General features: G+C 35.1%; 1 protein-coding gene, 1 long non-coding RNA gene and 1 pseudogene across 2 annotated transcripts in view; 1 reads left to right on the forward strand and 2 right to left on the reverse strand.

The window, feature by feature from the left end:
* The window catches only part of LOC133331148 (uncharacterized), a 79,785-nt gene that overhangs the window by 37,524 nt on the left and 29,449 nt on the right, over positions 1 to 12,812 (forward strand). The gene's annotated exons all lie outside the window — the stretch shown is intronic.
* Positions 2,612 to 3,358, reverse strand: LOC133331147 (odorant receptor 59a-like). The gene has a single exon (XM_061539542.1). It carries the CDS (start codon positions 3,356 to 3,358, stop codon positions 2,612 to 2,614), a length of 747 nt encoding a protein of 248 aa, XP_061395526.1.
* LOC133331150 (odorant receptor 59a-like) lies at positions 3,972 to 6,043 on the reverse strand (annotated as a pseudogene).

Consider the following 12,812-nt stretch of genomic DNA (forward strand, 5'->3'; position numbering starts at 1 on the left):
AGTACACAGTAGAACGAAGTTCAAAAACTTCCAACTTTACCCCAACCAACACCCCCACAGTGATCCTAAATCCATGTTTCACGATTCCAACACTATCAGTTCACCCACAATTCAAATTGTATCAAATTTAGTGTCATTTAATGCCCTTTGTAAGAAATTTCCAAAAGTTCCTACATACCCCAATTCTACACCTCCACAGTGATCTTAAATCAAAATTTAAGGATTTCAACTCTTATAGTTCACCCACAATTCAAATTGTACCAAATTTAGTACACATTAGTACAAATTTCTAAAACTTCCTACATACCCCAACCCTACACCCCCACAGTAATCCCAAATCCAAGTTTCAGGATTCCAACTCTATCGGTTCACTTACAATTCAAATTGTACCAAATTTAGTATACATTAGTACACATTTCTAAAAGTTCCTACATATCTCAATCTTACACCTCAACAGTGATCCTGACTCCAAATTTCATGATTCTAGCTCTATTGGTTCACCTAAAATTCAAATTGTACCAAATATAGTACCATTTAGTATTATAAGTATTATTTTCTTAAACTGAATCCTGACACCAATCCCACACCCCTACAGTGATACTGACTCCAAATTTCATTCCCGCTATATAGGATAATCCAAATCCAAACTGTACAGATTATAGTACGATTTAGTACTTTTCGTACACATAAGTAACAAATTTCCAAAGCTACGTTCACATTCCGACGGCAATTTTAATTTCAAATTCCAGGATTCCAGCTCGATTTGTATCTCCAAATTAAATTTGTACCAAATATTACCATATAGTACTTTTCGTACACATGAGTACACGCTTTCAAAAGCTTAATTCACACTCCAAATTTCAAGTTTTTAATGCTATCCGTTCACATGCTACAGAATTGTACCAAATTTAGTACATTTTCGTACTTTTCGGATAGTCATAGTTCGAATTTCCTAAAACCCTTTGGTACATCTATCCTACACTCCATCAACGACCACCAAACCAAATTTCAGAGTTCTAGCTCCACCGGTTCGCCAAATACAAATGGCATCACATTTAGTACTTTTCGTACCGTTCTAGTACGAATTTCCAAAAACCCAGCCTTATCTGCCACATTTGAACCAAGAGTGACCCTCACCCAAAATTTCAAGATGGGCGTTGATGAATCGTTAAATCAGTCAGTCAATCACTTTACTCTTTTATTAGTATAGATTATTGACACCACTTTCTCATATTCTATAGTTTATCGCATATTCATTATAAGTGAAAATATCGAATAGGAACCCTTAACAGCGGTTAAAAATGAAATATTATTAATACGAAATAGCCATGCGGTAACATGAATTCGACGTGATGCTTGTTCCACAAATATTCGAAGATTTTTCCGAAATGTTAAATCCTGATCGGGCCAATTGCAGGAAAATAATGAATACGACAAATCTTGAAATTCATCTTCCAATATCGTTCCGAAATAACAGCTTGGCAGTACTTCAGCTATCATTCCAATAAAATAGGTCCCATAATAGATCATTGTAAATGGATCATTGACAAAGAGTAACATAAATACCAGGACCACACACATATTAATGCTCGAAAAGAGTAACTGAAAGAACATGTAGAGCGATATGACATCCTCTACCGTGCGACGATATCTGCGGGAAGGGAAGATAAGAGAAAAAGGTTTTTGTTACAACAAATTATTGCATAAAATATGTATACACATATATTCGGAATAAAATCCTGTAACATTGATATTGTGTTTAACATTATTCCCATATGCAATTCCCAAATATTTGCAGGAAAATTTCAACAGTCCAATGTTTTGCAAAGCCCAATATCAAGCATTTTCCTAACTATGTGGTTATAATTTGGCAGTCCTGATTTTTCATCATAATTTTTGGTATATATGTGGAGAATTCAAAAAATTTCGCTCACAACAATGTTGTCAGGGTATTATAGCTTTGTGCAGCCCCAAACGCTGCGAAATATTGGTCCTTAACCCACCTTCAAGTATACCGATCATCATATCTCGACTAGCTGAGTCGATCTAGACATGTGTGTCGGTCCGTCCGTTATATGGTCGTATGTACTCAGATGTGGGAGCTACACTTACATATTTGCAGGAGTTTATGTACCGAGATATTATTTAGTAACCCATTACCACAATAAAGGGCGGAAATATAGCGCTGATCGCTTTGAAATTTTCCATTAGGTACCAGGTATGGTCAAGGACAACGTCTATAATTTTCGGTGATGATCAAATAATAATTTTGGACCGAAAACTTAATTTTTGTTGTTTTTTTTTCAAGGTCGATCTATAGGCCACAATTATAAGCCGAACATCACGAAACAACTCACGGTGAAGGGAATCTGAAGAAGTAATTAGAATATTAGTAATATTCGGAATATATGTCAGTGTGAGGAAGAGGTGCTGTTGACCTCTAATCGGGCAAGCGGGTGGAAATATCACGAAATATTGCCCAGGCTCGGAATAAACATCCGCAAAATGTTAGAGTTCCGTGGTAATTGTGTAGGGTATCGTATGGTCGGCCCCGTCCAACTATACTGCTCCGCTCACTGATTTAAAATATGTTTATAAGAATTGAATCTACTTACTCCAATAAATCCAAATGATCATGAATACACTCCAGTAGTTCCTTATTATTTGCAATCACCGTTTTCTCAGAGTCATATCCAATATTGGATACACGAATTCCCAGCAAATGAACCTGACCACCCAAGAGGGATAAGTGGGCGCCGGCAAATGTATCATTGACCAAATTCTGAAGAATCGTATACGTTAAACCAACAAATTGATAGATATGCGCAATGGCATAATTCGTCGACGTTGCAAAAGGATCAAATGGAAAGTAAGCATGATACATCAGTAGCCAGTTGCCACGCAAACCATTAACTAGTAGCGAAACTTCTGCCGACAGTCCCACCATTGTGCATATTATGTAGAAAAAATAGATTAGATTCTTAATCGGAGGATACACTTTTTTCAGCATATATTCCGTTTGTTGGCCAGGTCGGGTGTGCTCGTCTTGTCGCTTTACGATATCAAACATTCTATCGATATCTTTAAATTTCCTCCAAATAGCAAAAGTTTTCATCGAACATACTGCACACGTTAGGGTGATGGCCAAATTCTGTATCACTTCATACAATGTGGTACTGGTGAATAGGCCCAATAGCAAATGCAGAGGATAACCAATGGTCACCATGAAATTGACGATTAAAGAGTACATCCAATAGAGAGGTCGATACTTCTGCGGTGGCATCAAACCCAATATACGCCAGCATATAAAATGGGTCGTAAATAGGGATTTTGTTTTTAATCCGTTTTCCGTCCTCATTACTGTTGAGTGTTATGTTAAAATATCGATAACTGAATAATGTGTCCATTGTGATGGCTTTGTTTTTATATGCATTTACAATTTTAGAATTTCAATAACCATTTTTTTTTTTATTTCACATTTATTTATTGCCAGACTACATCGCATTATTTAGTAATGATTAAACAATTATAATCCTTTTTCGTAATAATAAAACTGATTAATTAATTAGAGAAGGCAATTAAGTGTAAAGGTGACACATAAAATCGATGACATATTGCGAGAAAATAAAAGTTTCCGGCCACATTTTTAATCATAGTAGCAGTGATTTGGAATTCTCGGTTCTTGGTGGTTAAAAATACGTTAACACAGAAAATTTCCAGTTTTGGCCCAGGCCTATAGCTGGTCCATAGCCTAGTCCTCATTTAAAGATTTAATTTAAATATTTCCATGGAAGTAACATACACGATCTAAATTTTGTACATCATAATATTCATTCCGAATATTATGATGTAAAATGTAAATGGGTCACCTCCTTTATGTACTTCCCCACAAATAATTAAAATACAATTCTATGCCCCAAACAAATATTTATTTCAAAAAATTTATTTCACAAACAAAATTCTTCAATATTTCAACGCGTATTCATTATAAGTGAAAATATCGAATACGAACCTTTAACAGCGGTTAAAAAGGAAACATTATTAATGCGAAACCACCAGGCAGTAACATAAATTCGACGCGATGCTTGTTCAACGAAAATTCGAAGATTTTTCCGAAATGTTAAATCCTGATCTGGCCAATTGCAGCAGAACAGTGAATATGACAAATCTTGAAATTCATCTTCCAAAATTGTTCCGAAATAACAGCTGGGCAGTACTTCAGATATCATGCCAATAAAACAGCACACATAATAGATCATAGTAAATGGATCCTGGACAAAGAGTAACAGAAATACCACATCCACACACATATTTATGTTCGAAAAGAGTATCTGAAAGAACATGTAGATGGAAATGACATCCTCGACTTTGCGACGATATCTGTTGGAAAAATAGAGAAGGAAATATATTACCAGTAATAGAATACGTTTTAATCTATATATATGTTCTAAATTTGTTTAATCAAGCGTGGGGTACAGGGTATTAGGTCTTTGTACATATTCTTGTAACAGGCGAAAGGAAACGACATAGACACAGGGTCCAAATTAAATTGAATTTATCATAGGTTGCAGAAAGGTTGTGTATGGATTGTCGGTTCTCTTATAGATAAGGATAACATATTTAAATTATTTCAATTGTTAGGATACATTTATAGACTATACCTAAAGTGGTGAAGGGTATCTTATAATAGGCCAGGGCTGACTTTACTACATTCCTTACTGATTTATTATTTATTTTTACAAAAATTATAACTAACATTGTTTATATTTTAACCCTTTGAGCCCCGAATTTTTTCCGCAATCTTAGAACAAATTCCTGTTCTCAGATTTAATGCAATTATCCTAAATAGGATATGCATAAAATTTGACATCGCTACATCCTTGCATTCCAGAGATACAGTACATTCTTTCGGAAAAATTAAAGTCAAATATCAAGAAAACCACATACAAAATCGGCTGAAAAGTCTTTTTAAATTATTCTCTATATTCATTTTTACAAGAATCAAAAATAATTCTGATGGCAGAACTCGTACAATTTGAATACGAAGCGATTTAAATAATTTGGACTGTATACACAAATTAGTACTGTACACAAATTTACCAACCAACATTTTGAATTTTTTTTTTTTTTGATTTTTTTTTTGCTATGTGTCGTCCATAATCAGGTCTTGGTATATGAAATCCAAATAAAATGTATCTACTAGCTGCATATTAAATATAAGCTCTAAAACATGTTGTTGCCTGTAGGCAACATTGGGCCACAAAGGGTTAAAAATGATTATAATTAACATATCTACTCACTCCAACAAATCCAAGTGATCATGAATACACTCCAATAGCTCTTTATTATTTTCAGCCATCGATTTCGTAGGGTCATGTCCTATATTGGATAAACGCATTCCCAGCAAATGAACCTGACCACCCAACAGTGCAAGGTGGCCACCGCCAAATGTATCATTAACCAAATTCTGAGTAACCGTAAAAGATAATCCAATAACTTGATAGATATGAGCAATGACATAATTCATCGACGATGCATAAGGATCAAATGGAAAATACGATTGATACATGAGTAACCAGTTGCCACGTAAACCATTGGAAATAACCGAAATTTCTCCCGTTATGACTACCATACTGCACAGAATGTAAAACAACAAGAATAGATTCTTTATCGGAGGATATACTTTTTGCTTTAGATATTCCGTTTGCTCGCCCGGTCGGGTGTGTTCGTCTTGACGCTGTACAATCTCAAACATTCCATCGATATCTTTAAATTTCCACCAAATGGCGAATGTTTTCATCGAACATACCGCACACGTTAGGCTGATGGCCAAATTCTGGATAACTTCATACAGAGAGATACTGGTGAATAGGCCCAATAGCAAATGCAAAGGATAACCAATGGTCACCATAAGATTGACGATTAACGAATACAACCAATAGAGAGGCCGATACCTTTGCGGCGGCATCAAACCCAATATACGCCAGCATATAAAATGTGTCCTGAAGAGTGATTTTGTATTTAATCCGTTGTCCGTCGTCATTGGACATACATTAGCAGCTCTTAAACGATGGTTTAAAATGTCGACAAACGACTATTGTATCCATTGCAGATTTCTTGTTTTTATAAACATTCGAAATTATTTCATTTAATACACGTTTTGTTAACATTTTTTACTACCAGACGCCATCGCATTATTTAGTAGTCCTTAAGTAATTATAATCCTTTTTTTCATAACAAAATAATTAATTAATTAGAGATGGCAATAACTTATAAAGGTGTCATATTTTAATCTTACACGTGTTGTTCGAAACACACGTTTTAAGGAATGCATGCGCTTGTCAGAGAAATTTATAGAAGCAATATTAAATTGTTGGGAATAAGGGTTATAGTAGGTCTTGTGAATTTGCAGGCAATTTTTTGGGATTTAATTTTCAGTACTATAGTTTAAATCTTCAATTTTCCAGAACCTCCAAAATCTACTAGTGTTGTAATTTCGGTTTCATGAAGGGCAAATAACATGACAACATTTAGAAAGAACGCCCATTCAAAGATCCTGCTTTTGTATTGCCAATTATATATTTCTGTCCGCTTTTCGGTATAGCCACCCACCTTCCTTAAAACGTGTGTTTCTAACAACACGTGTAAGATTAATAGATGACACCTTTATAAGTTAGTGCCTTCTCTAATGAATTAATTATTATTTTATTATTTTGAAAATAAAAGGATTATAATTACTTAAGGATTACTAAATAATGCGATGGCGTCTGCAAGTAAAAAAAACGTGTATTAAGGGAACCCCACCCATTCTCGATTTTAATTTTTCAAGATTTTCAATGGGCTGGTAAATCAATACCAATGCTTGTTAAGGTTTGTAACTTTGCACATATATAATTGAAGATTAAAAAGATAAGAAAAATAATTAACAACAAATTTTTGTTATTGTTTTGTTGTTGTTTTTTGTAATTAAAGAATAGTCCTTATTTTTGATGGCGGGCATGATAACTCCTCACTGGAACATCGGAATCCGAAAATTCCAACGGTGTTAGAAAGAGTACATGTCTGGCTCTCGTATGAACTAGGATTATTGACTTCGCTCTAAAATTTACAAAATGGTGGACCTTTGAAAAAATATTTTTGGAAAATCGCCGATTTTTTACCTAAAACCATGTTAAAAAATAAGGAAGATCTTCGCTGATTGGCTTTATCCTAGTGCATACGATAGCTATATACTCACAGAGAAACGTGTAAAAATTTGAAATCGATTGGGTTATTAGTTTTTGAGTTATCGTGCCCGCCATTCACAAAAAAATTTTGAGAGAAAAACGTGTTTTAAGTTTGAGAAGCCCTTCAGCCGTCACTTGATGCTGACACAATAAATCGACTATATCTTCAAGAGTTCTTGATATTTTTACTTGAAATTTTGCAGGGACATTGTAGATTAGAATTAAGTCAACAAAAATTTTGACCCCGTGAATGGGGGGGTCCCCTTAAATTAAATAGTTTCGAATGCATATAAAAACAAGACAACTGCAATGGACAACAAGCTATTTCAATTATTTTGAAGCGTTTATCCGCAGTTTCCAACACAATGAGGTTTAAGTTGACATTCGGGGTCTTGAAGGGCATAAAAACTTCTTCTAATTAAATTGACAGTATTGGTCCTAATTTTTACATAGCCTCATATAAAGATACATCCTGGACATATTCTCATACCCAGGTGGTGGTAATTTGTCATTCAAAGACCTTGGATGGAAATAAACTTATATCCACAAAATTTTTTGTGCCCAATTTTTACCCTTCACCACACTGTGGTACAGGGTATTATGTCTTTGTGCATATGTTTGTAGCAGGCAAAAGGAAACGAGATAGACACATGGTTCCTTTTGAGAATATGCACAGAATCCGTCTGCCCGTCTGTCCATGTTAAATTGTAAACAAAGTACAGGTCGCATTTTGATTAGAATTGGAAGAAATTTGGCACATCTCATTTATTTGGCCCAGGGACTAACCCTATTGAAATTGGAAAATATCGGTCCAGATATAGATATTGCTCCCATATATATTTTCCTCCGATTTTTGGTAAATAGAGCACTAAAGTCCCTATATAACTTTCGATTTGCACGAAATTTGGCATAGCGTAATGAAATAGGTATAGAATGATGTGTGTTAAGTTTCCTGAAAATCGGTTCAGATTTAGATATAGTTCCCATATATATATATTTCGTCCGACTTAATTTTAATTTTGCACGAAATTTGACATAGCGTACTGAATTGATAATAGTGTGTGTAAAGTTTCCTAGAATTTGTCGGATTTCAAGACTCAAATTTAGGCCGATTGCCATACAATTGTGCACAACGTACTAAAGTTTGTGTAACATAACATGTGACAAGTTTTGCTGAAATCAGTTCCGATTTAGATATTGCTCCCATATATATTTTCTTCCGATTTTAAAAAGATGGTGCACCATAGACTCAGAGTTAGGCCGATTGACACAAAATTTGGTACAACGTACTGTAATCCGTCCAGATTTATATATAGCTACCATATAGTTTCGTCTGATTTTAAGTGGGACCCAAGGACCGAAAATAGTCCATTAGAAACAAAACGTGCATATACCTAACCGGTGACAAGTTTCGTTGAAATCGGTTCATATTTGGATATAGCTTCCATATCTATTTTCATCCGATTTAAGTAAATGGTGCACCAAACTCTTCATATTTTTTTTTTAGAATAGAATGAAGTAACTACGTGTAAGGGTGCAGATGTAGGCCATATATATTTTCGTCCGACGTCGTGTTAATAGAGCTCCAAATATTCAACGGGTGCCCGATTGATATTTGCTTTCAACCATTCAGTGTCAAAAAAAAAAAAAAAAAAATTGTCGGAATAAAAATCTAAAATGTTCCTAGAATTTGTCACAAGAGACATTTGGGTTTGAAAGGTTTTTTGTAAAGAAGCTATTAATAGCTTCTGGGGAGAATATCCCAACAAAAAACTAAGGGAACTGATGAGGATCAGTGGCGAGATCCGAAACTATAGTCTTCCCTGCCTTACCCCTCGGCGGACAATGCCATACATTCCCCACTAATAAATAGTTGATTTTTTATAAAAACAACAAACTGGGATTAAGCCTGACTATTTTGCAAAAACAAAATACAAATGGTATCCCAAATAACCCGCCAAACACTACTGAAGATGTAGACGAGGCACGGTCATACTGTTTGGTTTATTGCTTTAACTAGCAATACCAACCACAACGTTATGTGCATTCGTCACAAAGTGACGACACATAGCAGTGGGAAATGTATTGTAGTTGTCTGTAAATGCCTTGTTGACCACGAAGTCAGGCGCCAACGAAACGAACTTCTCATTGGGGTCGTATCGCTGGTAACGTAAGAACTTCGAATTGTCACAAGAGACATTTGGGTTTGAAAGGTTTTTTGTAAAGAAGCTATTAATAGCTTCTGGGGAGAATATCCCAACAAAAAACTAAGGGAACTGATGAGGATCAGTGGCGAGATCCGAAACTATAGTCTTCTCTGCCTTACCCCTCGGCGGACAATGCCATACATTCCCCACTAATAAATAGTTGATTTTTTATAAAAACAACAAACTGGGATTAAGCCTGACTATTTTGCAAAAACAAAATACAAATGGTATCCCAAATAACCCGCCAAACACTACTGAAGATGTAGACGAGGCACGGTCATACTGTTTGGTTTATTGCTTTAACTAGCAATACCAACCACAACGTTATGTGCATTCGTCACAAAGTGACGACACATAGCAGTGGGAAATGTATTGTAGTTGTCTGTAAATGCCTTGTTGACCACGAAGTCAGGCGCCAACGAAACGAACTTCTCATTGGGGTCGTATCGCTGGTAACGTAAGAACTTCGAATTGTCACAAGAGACATTTGGGTTTGAAAGGTTTTTTGTAAAGAAGCTATTAATAGCTTCTGGGGAGAATATCCCAACAAAAAACTAAGGGAACTGATGAGGATCAGTGGCGAGATCCGAAACTATAGTCTTCCCTGCCTTACCCCTCGGCGGACAATGCCATACATTCCCCACTAATAAATAGTTGTTTTTTTTATAAAAACAACAAACTGGGGTTAAGCCTGACTATTTTGCAAAAACAAAATAAAATTTTTTATTTAAAATCATATAAAGGGACATAGTTTAGAAAAAAATAGCAACTGTTATTTTAACCCTCGGACAGTTTCGTCTGTCTTTCAGCAAAAACAAAAACATCAATAGTAACGGTACATAGGATAACCGAAAAATCGCAAAGAAAGAGAGCACTTTTAAATGTTTAGATAAAGGTCACATATTTTAGTTCATCCAATTTCATGTTAATGACCCATCTGTTCGGATGCATATTTTTAATATACCCATAGTGGTGAAGGGTATCATCCGATTTTACTACTTTCCTTACTGGTTTTGGTATGCTGAAAATCGTAGTATAATTTGGTAATCTGACTGATAACGACAGGCAATCAATCTATATATCATATAAATGCGAATACGGTTTGGTAAATATGTACTTATTTCCTTATTTACTTTTTTATTTTGGCACACATAAAATTTGCGAAGGCAATAGCTTAGAATAATTCCTTTTGTTTTATAAATAACTTCAAAAATGCCGAATCAAAGGTTAATTCACAATACACGAAACTGAAATATTAATGAGTTGGTCATGGAATGAAGCGAATGTATGGCAGCTATAAATGTTCTTTGAACTTTTCATAACTCGTTTAACCAGTTTCTAAAAATAACAAAAGGACATTTGCTTATTGCTGTCATTAGACATATGAAGTCGTTTGAATAGTAATGATGTATTAGGGTATACCAAAGATAGTAAATCAATGATTTTTATTTGGAACTAATCGATATCTTTTTCCGAATTGCTTAAATTATTAAAACTATATTTGATTTTCGTAATATTTCGCATTAAATCCTGTAGATTTTATATGCTCAATTCATTCCATTGCGCACACCCCAATACATATACACGTGCATGGGAATATGTGTGTTAGTTTGCACGTAAAAGTGTGTCTGATTGTTGCCTTTGTTGCCGCAGTATAAATGTTCTATTATTAAGTCTGGAATTTCGTAGCTTTTCGATAGAAATAACTGAAATGCCATTCATTCTGTCTGCCGTCACAGCAACAACAATGTTGAATCCTCTTTAATTTTATCCATTCCGGAAGGGGCGCAACACTATGTCTGCGTATTTTTGTGATATTTATCGAATTAAAAGGGTAATAATAGAGGATATACATAATACTAACAAAGTGCCCGCTACTTCGTATGCGGAAAGGGAATACACCGTATAATTTGTTGTACTATTGTTCTGAATTCTATCTCTATTCCTACATCTAATATCAATTTTATTACAACTTAGTACTCTTCATACATATAAGCAATATTTTCCGAAATCTCTTTCCTATTTCCATTACACAGATTAAAACCAGTGAGCGGAGTGTAGGTGGACGGGGCCGACCATATGATACCCTACACAACTTCTACGAAAATCTAACTTTGTGTGGTTCTATACTCTGAGCTTGGGTAATATTTCGCGATACTTGCAGCCTCTTGACCAATGACCAACTAGAGGTCCACAAGTATTACTAATATTCAGTACAGCTCTTCTAATTACTTGTCCAGATTCCCTTCACCGCGGGTTGTCGAGTGTTGTTCGGCTTTCAATTGTGGCTTATCGACTGAAAAAACAAATAAAAAAAAAATAATTATCTGATCATCACCGAAAATTATAGGCGTTGTCCTTGACCGTACCTGGTTCCTCATGGAAAATTTGAAAGCGATCAGGGCTATATTTCCGCCGTCGAGTGTGGTAATGGGTTACTAAATAATGTATGAATACGAAGGCACCTGTAAATATTTAAGTGTAACTCCCACGTCCGAGTACATACGACAATATAATTGGTATCAATTTAAAGTTCAACCGCTCCTCTTGGATATACTATCAATTTCTCGGCTCTATGTCCTTCAGGTGTAAATATATGGGAAATTACAAAAATCTTTTAAATTCCTTGAAGCTGAGGTTTGCAAGGTTATAACTCGCGAAATATGAACATATTGCATATAATTTAAATTCAATTCTATAAAATGAAGTGTTCTTGTCAAAATCTTGAAATATTGGTAAAAAATAATAAGTTGCGTGGAAGCTGTGATGGTGGTAATGTAAAAAAATGGGTGAAAATGTGTTGAAGCCAACGAGTTTTTTTGTGTTCGTTCCCGATTTGTGGCTAAACTACACAATGCACGCACATGTGATCAGTGACTAAGTTGCAGAATACCCCATGGACAATATGGTTCTAATGTATAATTTTTCGATATAATCACTGCATCCACCCAAAATGGATGCTGACATTTTGAAGCCGGATTTTCGGTGTTTTTTGAATTTTTCTTATAATTAGGATGCGCATCTAGATAATAGAATATACTAATTATAGAATCGTAGAACTCGTGATTCTGCTTCGTTTAGTGTATATCTCATGAATGTGCTCACTGTAGCTTCTTTGCAATTGGGTTCCAAAGACGAAAATTTAGTGCGTAAATTTTTATAAAAAACATATTTTTTGAGTCTAAGATTAAGAAAGTCCATTCAAATTCCGTGGAACCCCGCGTGATTTTAGTTTTTTTACGTGCCGGATCAAATGAGCCCATCCATGTTGAATTCCGTCCAATAAAACGGCGGATATAGGTACCTTGAATGTGGGAAAAACTGCAAAAACTTATTTTGACAAATTCGCGTAAATAATCGCGGTTTTCTTTGAATTAAC

Source organism: Musca vetustissima, unplaced genomic scaffold, assembly GCF_032173495.1.
Source record: "Musca vetustissima isolate MV318-11 ecotype Yass unplaced genomic scaffold, APGP_CSIRO_Mvet_v1 utg48063, whole genome shotgun sequence".
Taxonomy (NCBI): domain Eukaryota; kingdom Metazoa; phylum Arthropoda; class Insecta; order Diptera; family Muscidae; genus Musca; species Musca vetustissima.